The sequence below is a fragment of the Danio aesculapii genome, chromosome 6 (assembly GCF_903798145.1).
Source record: "Danio aesculapii chromosome 6, fDanAes4.1, whole genome shotgun sequence".
Lineage (NCBI taxonomy): Eukaryota > Metazoa > Chordata > Actinopteri > Cypriniformes > Danionidae > Danio > Danio aesculapii.
In genome coordinates, this window is record NC_079440.1 from 19,478,144 (window position 1) to 19,492,007 (window position 13,864).

Here is a 13,864-nt window from a genome sequence, read left to right on the forward strand (position 1 = left end):
AAGTTAATACAGTGCTTCATGATTGTTCTTGAGTGTACAGAAGAATATGATGCTGGTGCCTGGTACAGTGTTTAGCTTCAAACACTCCAGACTTTTTTCTTATTGTATAGACAGTTTTCATAACTTTCCTCGTTCATTTCTCCATGCGCTCGCAGAGGTGGTGTAGAGATGGTTAATATTAGACTCAATTAACAAATAATGCTTTAAACACTGGAGAGTATCATGAAGCAAGCTCTTCAATTAGGCTGTAAGTGTGTGCGCTGCGCTGCCCATCCCCCACTGCGCGCTTAATTGAAGGCCACGCCCACCCCTCCCCCACAGTACCTGCAGCTCAGAGGCTGAGGTCATTAGTTCACAAAATGGATCTGGAACGATTGAGGAGAAGAATGGAGCGACTGCGGGCACACCACAACAAATGTGAAGCGTCTGCATTAAAGGTAAGACTTTTTAAATTAATTTCTCCCATGTTAATTGTTTATAACTCACGGTTTTCGCGCCGGTTCAGCGGTTGTGTAGGTAAAATCTGATGTTTTTAATGGCTCGGCCTCTCATTAACTCATCTGGCACCACGTTTACATAATATTGGCTTAGAATTCAGTCAAGACTTGATCAGTATGACTCTATAACATATTTTATATTCATATTTCATTTTGAATGGGTATTTCTTGTGGTAATTTTAATGTTAGTTTAATGTAGCAGTAGGCCAATATGTTTATTGCTAAATTAACATTAAGTAAAGGTTTTATATATATATATATATATATATATCTTAGTGTTTGGTGTGTCTAATTTGGGTGCTTGGCCTGTGTTTTGGGCCTGACATTAGTAAGTTCAGAGGGGGGAGAGGGGGAGGGCTGCGGGGTCGCCTCTGGAACTCCAGATTAGTGTGTGTAGTTCAGGGAGGGGGAGAATATCACTATACACCTGCATATGCCATATTACACTGCTTTATCTTTAAACTCATGAGCTTTTTCATGTAGATTACTAATGCTTAAATGTTATAAAATGCTGTAATATATATGTAATACTTCAGTAGTATATATATATATATATATATATATATATATAATTCATCTTTATTTGTATAGCGCTTTTACAATTTAGATTGTTTCAAAGCAGCTTTATATATATATATATATATATATATATACACACACACTTTATATTCTTTATGTAATACTTTTTTAATCTTCTCTTTGGTGAACAGGCAGTGGAAGAAGAGAAGTCAGCAAAGGTATGTACCTTTACACAATCAGTGTAAGTTTCCAGTATTCTTTACTAATTAAAGTAATATAATAGGATTCATTTAATAATCAAGTAATTAATTGGAAGAGGCCATTTTTAAAATAAATGATAAAAAGTGATAACATGATACAAATAAACTTGAATATCTAAAATAATAAGAATGAGGGAACAGTTCATTATCAGAACCAGTGTAATAAAACTCCTTTATTTAATATATAAATGAATAAATATTTAAATGCTGAAATGAATTCATGTACAAAATATGTAAATAAATGCATAAATAAATAATTACATGCTGAAGATAATATAAAATTAAATAAAGTTTATAATATTAAAATTATGTAATACTAAAATAAATAAAACTGTCAATATGCAGATTTATTTATGTATGTATGGCTGTGTCCTTATGTAAATGAGGTCAGCGCAGGATTGGTTAAACGGGATCATTATGTAGTGCCGTTGACTCTTCTGATAAATATAGTATTTTTTTAGTACCACTGCTAATAATTTGCATTTACTAGCAAAGGAAATAGATAACGCTCCGAGTGAGGCACACCTCCGCCTGGATCACTTGCCCCAGTAGTGAGTAGGCATGGGACGATAACCACTTTCAAGGTATACCGCAGTTTTGAAATGTCAGGGTTTTAAAACCGTTAGAATGTTTTGTTATACCGTTCCTCAGGTATCTGTAAGTTTATTTTATTATATTAAGTGTTTTTTCCACTATTTTATTGAGTATATTGAGTTATATGAGAACAGGAGCCTCCACATCAAAAGCTACTTGTCAGCCCACAATTCAGGAAACATCTGAAAAACAAATCCCTTATAAACCAACATCCAGTGGCTTTACTCTATATCCAAAGAAGAGAAAGATATCCACAGATGCCTTTTCAAACTGTAAATAAATCTGTGTTTCTGAAACTAACGAAGACAGCAGAAGTCAACAAGTTATTTTAATTATTCAGCCTGACATGTTTACTGTGTCAAAATATTTTAAATGTTAAAATAAAATATACCGTGTTCAGAGGGGGAACAGTAGTTGTTTTTTACCCAGATGTTTAAACAGAACATATTTTAGAGCAATAATCACAATACCGTGATATTTTCATCCAAGGTTATCACACCGTCAGAATCTTACACCTGCCCATGCCCCAGTAGTACGGTGGATGCCCCATGTTCGTTTCACTTTCTGAGCACATGCACATCCATATCATCACTGACTGACCTAAATCATCTATTACACTATCCAAGTCAAACAGAAGGTAGTTTAAACAATTACACTGTTTTCTTTGCTAGTAAATGCTAGTTATTAGCAGTGGTACTACAAAAATGATCAGAAGAGTATCTACAGTAGTACAGTCATAATCATCCTGTTTAACCAATCCTGTGAGGAGAGCGGTTATGGGACCGCCCAGCTCATTTACATATGGGCACAGAAATGCATACATAAATGTAGAAATGCATAAATTACAAAAATGAAGAAATAGATGTTGCGTAATGACACTTATTTATTGTGAGAATTACTTATTTTGATATTTTATGTCTGTATTTATTCATGACACTCTGTGAAAAGATGCCTAAAGTCATTTTTCTGTGATTCACTGTTTCTGGTTTAATCAATCATTCTAGTCTAATTGTAAAAATCGTTCTACACAATGTACAGAATAATCTGTGAATGTATAACCTTGATCTCTTTAGTATTGACTGAGTTCAGCCATCTCAAAGATTTGCTTGGTTTCAGACTCATGGTCTCAAATTTTGGTTTCAAAATCATCTTTTTAAGAAACTCCAATTTAAAGAAATCTTTTACAGGTGAAAGTCCTCCATCCACCTCGGCCTCACAGAGACAAAGAGGAGGAGGAAGAGCAGAGAGAAAAGGGGAGTCAGATGAAGGTATGATCTGAATTTGACACACTCATCTTAGTTAATGGTTTGTGCTGATGTTTGTATTGTGGTAGATCTGAGATGGGCACACAGTTTCTTTTTCACTCAGCAAGCAGTAATGACTCTGACAACATGAATTTAATCAACAGTACAACTCAAGATTTTACAGAGATGCTTTCACTTCAGCAGTGCACACACACACCTAATTATTCTCACATTCATTATGGGCAGTGCGTTTAAAGATGAAAAGCCTCTAAACTAATTTAACTATTTCTGTTTCCATTAATGAAAAATAATAGATGAAACATTACTAAACATGTTTACTGTCACAACATCTCCCTGAAGCAGTGTTCATGACAGTAAAGTCTCTCTCTACTTGAGGATCCCTTACAGGTGCTGATGTTGGTCTGTTGCACTGATGGAGTGAGTCCGACCAAACAGCCCTCACCTCAGATCAAGAAGAAGAGGAGAGCGGTGTATGACTTCTCCCCTCAGATATCATCAGACCACTGCAGTGACGACCAGGCTTCAGAGGTTGAAGGTGAGCCAGTGTTTCTCTTAATTAGGCACGATTAGCTTTTTTTTAGGCATGATAAGGAGATCCAGACCCTGTTGCCGCTTCAAATTTGTGCTGAAGGTGTGTCTTAATCTTATAATGTCGTCATCATCTGTAAGACAGATATTTATTACAAACAACAAAGATATCAAACAATATTATTATTATTGTTCTTTTTACTTTCCTGCATAAAGAAATCTCACTCCATGAGAGCAGAGCAAGTGTTTTGATAAAGAAGAGAATTACATATTACAAAACAAATGTGGCAAATAAGCTTAGGGAAGTTTTCAATGTTATAGTCAGTCATGTTAATAATAGCAAAGTTCTATAATAATAATAATTACTAATAATAGCAAACTCTTCTTGCTTACCGTTGCTTTCTATTGGCTTTCTCAAACGCTACTCAAAGATGGCTGCCTGAATAGCAGGGGTCCGTATTGTTCTAGAAACTGGAGAAGAATTCCAGCAGATTTCGTACATCGAGTACAAGTGAGTGTTAAGGCAATTCTAGGACAGAAGCATGGGTAAAATAAAATATAGGTTAAAGATTTTGATACTAATGTTAATCTTTATACAGTTTAAAATAGGGCTGTGCGATTAATCGAAATTGAATCGCAATTTGAAACGTTGCGATTTGCTAAATCGCAAGAGGCTGCGATTATCGAATTCATATTTAATTTCCCCCACCCAGAGCAAATGCGTGACTGCCGTCTGTGCACGACAGTCTTACTAGCCAATTGAGTGAGTACACTTTCGTACTGCCCAACCAGACTATGCGGAACACGCACACACACAACCAAACAAACAAGAAAGCGTGGACGAGTGGGATGATGGCATCTGCCACTTCAGAAGCATTAATAGACGAATTAATATCAAAGAAAAATAGGACACTGAACAAAACAGGTAATGTGTAAGAGCTGTCGCAGAATTGTTGCCAAGTACGAGGAAATACTACAACTGAACTAACAGTACGTTCCAACTAAATATTTACAACAGCCTCGCCTCATGTATAACGTCAGAGAAGAGATGACATTAACTTATCATTTCATTTTCATAGGACAGTTATATATAGATACAAAACTACGGTTTGCTTTAAGATCATGTGCTGCAACCGAAGTAAGAACAAATTTAGTTACAAACTTGCTAGTAGTTACTAAGGACATTAGTGTGGACATTACCTTTCAGTTTAAGAAAACTTTAACTTACGAACAGCTGCTGCAACCCTACCCAGGAGATAACTAACGCCATAACGCATACCTCGCTAAAGACACGGTGCCTTTTAATGCAGTGACCAAAGAGGGATTTAATAACCTCATCCAAATGCTGGACAGGAGATACACTCTTCCGTCTCGCACATATTTTAGCCATTTTGTAGTACCACAGCTGTACGTTGAATATCGTGATATTTAAGTAGCATCAATATATTTCGAGTAGCGTCAATATATGTCGAGTAGTGTCAAAATATTCTGAGTAGCGTCAGTATATTCTGAGTAGCGTCAGTATATTCTGAGTAGCGTCAGTATATTCTGAGTAGCATCAATATATGTTGAGTAGCGTCAATATATTCTGAGTAGCGTCAATATATGTCAATATATGTTGATTAGCGTCAATATATGTCGAGTAGCGTCAATATATGTCGAGTAGCGTCAATATATGTCGAGTAGTGTCTATGTCGAGTAGCGTCAAAATATTCTGAGTAGCGTCAATATATGTTGAGTAGCGTCAGTATATGTTGAGTAGCGTCAGTATATGTTGAGTAGCGTCAAAATATTCTGAGTAGCGTCAAAATATTCTGAGTAGCGTCAATATATGTTGAGTAGCGTCAGTATATTCTGAGTAGCATCAATATATGTCAATATATGTTGAGTAGCGTCAATATATGTCGAGTAGCGTCAATATATGTTGAGTAGCGTCAGTATATTCTGAGTAGCATCAATATATGTCAATATATGTTGAGTAGCGTCAGTATATTCTGAGTAGCGTCAATATATGTCAATATATGTTGAGTAGCGTCAATATATGTCGAGTAGCGTCAGTATATTCCGAGTAGCGTCAGTATATGTTGAGTAGCGTCAATATATTCTGAGTAGCGTCAGTATATGTTGAGTAGCGTCAATATATGTTGAGTAGCGTCAATATATGTCGAGTAGCGTCAATATATGTTGAGTAGCGTCAGTATATTCTGAGTAGCATCAATATATGTCAATATATGTTGAGTAGCGTCAATATATTCTGAGTAGCGTCAATATATGTCAATATATGTTGATTAGCGTCAATATATGTCGAGTAGCGTCAATATATGTCGAGTAGCGTCAATATATGTTGATTAGCGTCAATATATGTCGAGTAGCGTCAATATATGTCGAGTAGCGTCAATATATGTTGAGTAGCGTCAATATATGTTGATTAGCGTCAATATATGTCGAGTAGCGTCAATATATGTCGAGTAGCGTCAATATATGTTGAGTAGCGTCAATATATGTCAATATATGTTGAGTAGCGTCAATATATGTCGAGTAGCGTCAATATATGTCGAGTAGCGTCAATATATGTCGAGTAGCGTCAATATATGTCGAGTAGCGTCAATATATGTCGAGTAGCGTCAATATATGTCGAGTAGCGTCAATATATGTCGAGTAGCGTCAATATATGTCGAGTAGCGTCAATATATGTTGAGTAGCGTCAGTATATGTTGAGTAGCGTCAGTATATGTTGAGTAGCGTCAGTATATGTTGAGTAGCGTCAGTATATGTTGAGTAGCGTCAGTATATGTTGAGTAGCGTCAAAATATTCTGAGTAGCGTCAAAATATTCTGAGTAGCGTCAATATATGTTGAGTAGCGTCAGTATATTCTGAGTAGCATCAATATATGTCAATATATGTTGAGTAGCGTCAATATATTCTGAGTAGCGTCAATATATGTTGAGTAGCGTCAATATATATTTGAGTAGCGTCAATATATTCGAGTAGCGTCAATATATATTTGAGTAGCGTCAATATATATTTGAGTAGCGTCAATATATATTTGAGTAGCATTAATATATTTTCGTTTTTTTTCCTAACACTCAGGAAGCTACGATACAGATTATTGAGCTGAAGCTGGACTACAAAATTAAACCGCAAATCAAATTGAAATCGCAATATGCCAAAAAAAAAAAAAAAAAACGCAATGAGATATTCTCCCCAAATTGCACAGCCCGAGTTTAAAATTCTGTTTGCATAATTATGTACGTTTGTATAATATACATAATACAGTGCTGGTAAAGAAAGTAATTCTTACTTTGCACTTGTCTTCATTTAAACCACAGTGTTCTAGAGTTTTGTTCTGACCAAATGCGTTTTTAAATAACACATTTTATACTGTGTTCACACCTGTACGTGGTGTTATATACTAGTACTTTGACCAATCAAAATGCATCTTGGTATCAGGTGTACACAAGGCCTCAGATGTTGGAGTCAAAATGTTTAGTGATTCTACAGAAAGTTTGCAAGAATCAGCTTGTTGTTTAAGACTCCTAGTCATTATCAGTGCTTCAGTAGAGTATTTGAGCTTTCTCTGACCGCTGATGTTTGTCTGCTGCAGATCAAACTCACGAAGTGAGCATGACCAAACCCTCACCTCAGATCAAGAAGAAGAGAGTGGCCAAGGGGAAAGCAAACGGTACATTTCTTCAATCTTTGCAACTAGCAATTGTGAGAATTGATGAATTAATGATTATTATAGCAGTTATTGTAATAAATATCATCTTTTTTTTTTTGCTAAAATATTTCTTCACATAGGTGAATCCATCCATTATAGGCCATGCAAATTCAGTTTGTAGTCAGTGTAGGCATGTCCGGTATCTCATTTCCAGGATGCTATTAATTGACAGGTTTTATCACAGTATACATTATTATCATGATATTCAGTTTAATAGAAAATTGAAAAAACAAAAATCCATAATAAAACTGTTTTAAAAAGAGCTTAACCAACATCAGTGTTTACCTCACAGAAACAACTTTAATTATTTAAATAACAAACAGTACCTCAAACATCTGAGCACAAATAAATGGATGCAGGTGAAGACTGTGGCTGAATCCTCTGAGACTGTGGGCTGATGATCCAGCACTGCTGCATGGCACAAACAGACCAGACATTAATCCTTTGATTAAATATTCTACAAATGTATATACATTCCAGAAATATATAATTATTTTGTTCTACAACAGTCCTGCTGCGAGAAACGATGATGATGCTGAGCTGAAATTCCCTCTTTATTTGCAGCTTTCTTGCAGTGCAATAGTAATAATGAACTCTGAAAATAGGCAAATATACAGATAACATCTTCTTTAAATGAGCATTACTGACACATACTAACTTACTGTCTGTTTTCTGAACAAGCCAGACGCTCTGCTAATTTAACCAGGTGGACTTTTATAAGCAGCAAGTTCATTTGCACTGTGTGGCAGACAGCGTCCATCATCAGCTTACAGTCTAAATTATTCTTTCACACTGCATCTTTTCAAAATTATTATATTTGGTTTGTTATTATATGTGACACATTAAACTACGCTGACACAAGCTAGTTTTAAACTTTTTTAACATCCTGTCCTTCAACTGGTGGATTTTAATTAATGTTAAAGATGGAGATGAGCAGTAAACTTACCTTTATCTCCCTGAACTGCACTGAATGGTGGTCGTGAAACTGAGCGCGTTAGACGTGTTCCTGTGTTTCTCTGCCAGTTTTTGTCCTCGTGTCACACAGAGTGAATCTTCCACCAGAAGTCCCTCATCTTTTTCCAAAATAATAATTCCAATCTTTGGATAAATTGTCAGTCGTCGTCCTTTCGCCCTGCTTCTCCACGTGGGGATAGTGTGCATTAGTGTGCTCTCCTCCTTTACGCAGTTAATGTAATACCTGTACATGTCTAGGTCAGGGAACAGTCCAGGAATTTGATATTTGGCCGATAGTGGTGGCCTTGTATCATGATTCAGTGTGCTGTACAATACTGAACTCTTGGATCATGATTTATTCCTATAGGTCAAAGCAGATTTGATTCCTAATGTCATTACTCTTTTAATTGATTAGCTCTGATACAGGGGTAACATCTTTGGGGAAAAGGTTTTTAAGGATATAATTGCATTTACAGTCAAGAACTATGTAAGAAAGCTACACTTTGGTCTGTTTTTTATGGTTATACCATCCATTTTGTCTTGTCAGTTGTGAAGACCACCACGATAACCAAACGCCCGTGGAGGGATAAGGAGAGAAGGGCGGTCAGTAAACATCTAAGTAGCTTCATTGCGCAACGCAGAGTTCCAGGTAAAGCCACCTGCATGAAGTGTCTTACTGAAGAAACCGCTCTCAGGGAGCGAACGTGGACGGACATAACACATTATATTGCGGCCCTCTTTGGCATTTCTCAGGCAGCTTCTTGGTGATTTATCAGAAAAATGCTTAGTGAATCAATAAAATTGAATGTGTTTGTAAAGATTATTTGAGTATTTATTCTGCTGCTGGTGTTTAGTTCAATAATGACTGAGAGCTGTCCACATTAACATTAACAAACACCATATAATCCATATAATGTATTAATATTATACTTCATATAATTCCGCCTGGAATGAACTCAATGGCGCCCCCATCAGGAATGAACTCAACAGAAAATGTCCTCGCTCCGCAGGTTAAAAACTTTTTCCTTTTATTAGTGTTTTTAAAGAATCTGAGGTGATAACCCTAATCCTGGAGACACCTAGTGTTGAAATACAGTCAACATCTACTTGTAGCTGTGTCAGAAAGGGTGGTCCTCAGTTCATAGGTTAATTTACCCGGTCCTCACTACCACTGTCATACAAGAATGCGTGTGTGTGTGTGTGTGTGTGTGTGTGTGTGTAAGGCATAGACTGTAAAACAGGTGTAAGGTGGAATAAAATGTAATATGTGTATGTATTTACTACCACCTGCTGGAAGTTTTAAGATTCTTATTTTGAGAATTATTTTCATTTTTAAAAAATCTCTTTTTTTTCATATTAAAATGCAATGAAGTACAATAAACTGTATTCACACACATGGAATTAATTTGTCATCATTTAAACACTTTTGTGCCATTTAAATCTGTATGAATTTCTTTCTACTGTAGATTATTTTTCTAAGTGTGTACTTGCTTCTTTTTACATTTAACACAATGATGAATTAAAATCTTCTTTTGTGGTAAGTCAATTTTATAACATTAAACATGGAATCTCAATAATTTGCATTAATTAAATTCAGGAAAACCAATAGCTTTTAAGTGGTCACTTAATTTTATTTTTCCACAGGGCTTTACATGTTTGATTAAATATTCCATTCATTTCAATCATGTGTTTTAGTGAAAGTAGACTCACTCACTTCAAGACATTGAAAACGTTTTTTCATTAAAAATATTCTTTAAATGAAGGTAATTAATAAATATTTGACCTATAAACATTTTATTCTTAATGTCTGCAAGATTTATTCTATTATTCTATATGTGTGTGTGTGTGTGCGTGCTTGTGTGTGTGTCAGGGGACATCTTCTGTCTGGGCATCAGGCCAATTTTCTGCTGTCCAGAATCAGGTGAGACCTGTCCACTATGGGTGACCCTAGTGGCATGTACTATTTGGGTGTACTCATTTTTGAAATGTGATCTTAAGATTTTTTAGTTTTTGTTTTGAATAGTGTGAATAGTTATTTGTTTACAGTTTTGGCTTTGATACTGACTGATCTATATATATTTTTGAAAAGAGGTTTTGAAAAGAGATCTTGGCAGTTTTATTATTAATGCATTATTCAAATTAAATTGTTAATATTAGTTAATGCCCTGTAAGTTCATATCCATTAACAATGAAACTTAATTTACATTAACTTATGTTAACAAAGAATAAATACTGTGATAAATGTATAGGCCTTACCAGGTGGAATACTGACAACAGTGTTAGTCACTGAAACAGAGCAGTAGCGGTAACTAACTGGAAACTGCTTACAGTTAATTACTGTACTGTGGTTCTATACTCACAGCATAATAGCTACTGCATACACATTAATGGTATATCATATATAGTTATTGTAGTTTCACTAAAATTAAGCAGTATTCTTAACTGTCATTAAAAATAGAAAGCAAAACAATTCTTCAGACAAATGTATTTTATTGTTTTGGCAGCAAACAAATATACAACAGAAAATGTCTAACAAAATTAAACAAATCAGCAGATATGAAGACATTTTCTTTTTAATAAAACAAAGAGGTTAATTTACTGAACAACACATGCAGTTTATTTAGGACTTGTGTGCTGAAGTAGGGTGGGAATTCCAGAAACTGAGTTTGACACCGATGGTATAGTGTTGGGAGTAACGCATTACAAGTAACACAAGTTGGTCTAAGTTACAAGTAACCCATTACTTTAACAAATTAAGTAATATTTAAGTTACTTTTTAGTTTAATTAATTCACTTTTAAAAAATAATTTGAATTCAATTTAACGTTGAATCCCGCACTCAATGAGAAAATTTTCTCCCAGCAGAAACAAATAGAAACCAAGATGGCAGAGCTTTACATTTCTGCGCTGGAAGTATGCTAATTTTTTAAAAACAGGGAATACAAAAAGTACTAAAGCATCAAATACATTGCTTTAAACTGTGATTAATCTGTATATAAAGATGAGTTGTCCAATTAATACATATACTTATAAAATAAAAATAATGTAAGAAGTAGTGAGGAGATGCTTACTAGCTAACAATGTAGCTTTCAAGTACAAAGTTCAAGATATCAGCAATTTGATTTAATACACATATAAAAATATTTGTACGCATTTACTCCTTTACACACTTTGTAGATTCTTAAAATACGCCATACTCTGCATCTGAACAGATAGACAGAGAATGAAGCACACTTAAAAGTAAACACACCAAACACCTGCAGCTCCCTTAAAGGGACAACACATTTGTGTTTAGAATAAGACAGACTGTGTGTGTTAATGCCTAAACCATTGTTTTCTGTCTTAAAATAAAAGCAACTCTCTATAATTAGCCACATAAAGCATCAGTAATTGTTGAACAGTAATTTAGCATTTATTTTCACGTGATGACTACAGTAAATTACTGTCATTTATTGACAGTACGACACAATTTCATATAAATCCTACTCGTTTTACAGTAAAATTTGGTTTCCTTTTATTACAGCAAAACACTGGCTATTTTAGAGTTATTTACAGTATAATCTACAACAATGGTTAACAGTGTACATCTTAAATAAAAGCCACAAAGAAGACATCTAACAATCTATGCCCACCTCCACCCCCTTCCTTTCGGAAGGACATCTATTTTTAATTCATTCATTCATCCATTCAGGAAATACCTAACCTCTAGCCATCAGTTTCCAGTCATTGCTGAGGTGTGTGATCTTTTACTCCACATGCTGCACTCTAGAGTCTAGACTGTAAAAGACGAAGACAGGACTAACAGAGCTCTACATGTTTGCTGAGCTCCAGAATTTCTCCAGCGTTCTTCAGATAAATCTCCACCAATGCTCTTGTTAGTTTCCTTCTTTTGCCTGTTGTGTGTCCCAATACCACCCCCTTCCTCTTGTAAGGACATCTATTTTTCATTCATTCATCCAGTCATTCATTCAGTAAATACCTAACCAGACCATCAGTTTCAAGTCATTGCTGAGGTATGAGTCCTGTTTCTCCACATGCCCCAGTGTAATCTGACATACAAGACAAAAACAAGACTAACAAAGCTCTATATGCTGGCTGAACTCCAGCAATAAACAAACTGTTCTCCAGTGTTCTTCAGATAAATCTCCACTGTTCCCTTGTGTAAGAATGGTTTTTAAACCACAGTGATTCAAACTGTTGTTCTGCCGAAAGACTAAAAAGTTATCAGTATTGATGGTAAAAAAACTGTACATTCTAGTCAAACCATTCTTCTGCAATCTTATACCAAAAAATGGAAATAAGATCAGTAATAAATAGCTATAAATGTGGGAGAGCGTTGATATTATGTGATTCTATTGTATTGCAATATGGAGCAATTAAGTGTTGATGTTAAATCAAAAGTAATTCACAAATACTTGAAAATGACAATAATTCTCCATGATTACAACTGAATTAAGTACAAATAACTGTTTAAATGTTAAAATATGAAATGATAAAAACATATGATAATAATTGTACCCAGCTTAATTTAAAATAAAGTTACCAGAGGTAGAAGGAGAGACACAGGGGGAGGGAGAGACAAAGAGAGCAGGCCCAGAAGTTAGCCTGATTGCAGTAGAGTCAGAGAAGACTCCAAAGGAGGAGAACAGCAGAGCAGGAAAGCGCAGAGACAGAAAAGAGAGGCTAGGAAAAGAGACAGAGCAGAGTTTTACACCTATTTTGTCTCTTTCTTGACCATGTGACTAAAGCCCAAATACTGAGACATTCAAACTGATCAATCAACATGTGACCACATCGTAAAACCCCCAAAGTCCACATACCAGGCCCTGATCTTATCAGTATCTGCCTTTGGAGTCAGTATGGACCTTCTTGAGTCAAAAAGACATGTTTTGTCATATAAACAAATGCATATGATACTTTAGCCTCTTACACTTGTGAGTCTCCTTCTTCTGCTCCACTCCAATCTGCCTATTATTATTTGCTATATATTATATGCATTTATGAAACAAATGTTTGTGTGTGAGAGCAAAAATGTAACTGACACTCACTTTGCGTATGTTTATTTATTTTTACAGGCTAACTGTGTGAACAGCTACGCAAACTGATTTGAGTGCCAGCTATTAGTGTTTTCCTACAGTGGCAGTTGGTCAAATATTACTAAAATATTAATAAGTAATAAATAAAGCGAATTATTCCGTTCGTGGCTGTGACAATGGCCTCCAAACATCAAAAAGTTGGGGATAATAGGGTTTACAAAATAAATAAATATTGGTTATTTTATAAGCTTAAATGATCAATTTTCATTAGCCACTAACAATATTCTGTACGTGAATATTTATGACCCAGATGTAGCTGGTAGCTAGGCCTACTACAATGTCAGTTATCTCCAAAAAAACAAAATGCTTAAACATTAAAATGTGCTTTTAGAAATTACAAATATCTTTTCTGTGAGGGCTTTGTTTAGGATAGGGGATAGAATAGTGCTATGTACAGTATGTACAGTATAAAGAAATCATTAGGCCTGCT

The 13,864-nt window shown here is 35.2% G+C and overlaps 1 protein-coding gene across 1 annotated transcript; it reads left to right on the plus strand.

Annotated features, from left to right (window-relative positions):
- Positions 1-359: 359 nt before the first annotated feature.
- Positions 360-9,203, plus strand: LOC130230464 (uncharacterized). Its single transcript, XM_056459484.1, has 6 exons — positions 360-437; positions 1,208-1,234; positions 3,058-3,138; positions 3,523-3,670; positions 7,269-7,346; positions 8,887-9,203. The coding sequence occupies exons 1-6, from the start codon at positions 360-362 to the stop codon at positions 9,105-9,107; spliced, it is 633 nt and encodes a 210-aa protein (XP_056315459.1). The 3' UTR covers positions 9,108-9,203.
- The last annotated feature ends 4,661 nt before the right edge of the window (positions 9,204-13,864 follow it).

Bases quoted from the DNA above. Each gene is read 5' to 3' on its own strand.
- LOC130230464 (XM_056459484.1), top strand. From the start codon at position 360: ATGGATCTGGAACGATTGAGGAGAAGAATGGAGCGACTGCGGGCACAC. The intron at 438-1,207 runs GTAAGACTTTTT...TTTGGTGAACAG, and splicing joins GTGAAGCGTCTGCATTAAAG to GCAGTGGAAGAAGAGAAGTC. The intron at 3,671-7,268 runs GTGAGCCAGTGT...TGTCTGCTGCAG, and splicing joins CCAGGCTTCAGAGGTTGAAG to ATCAAACTCACGAAGTGAGC.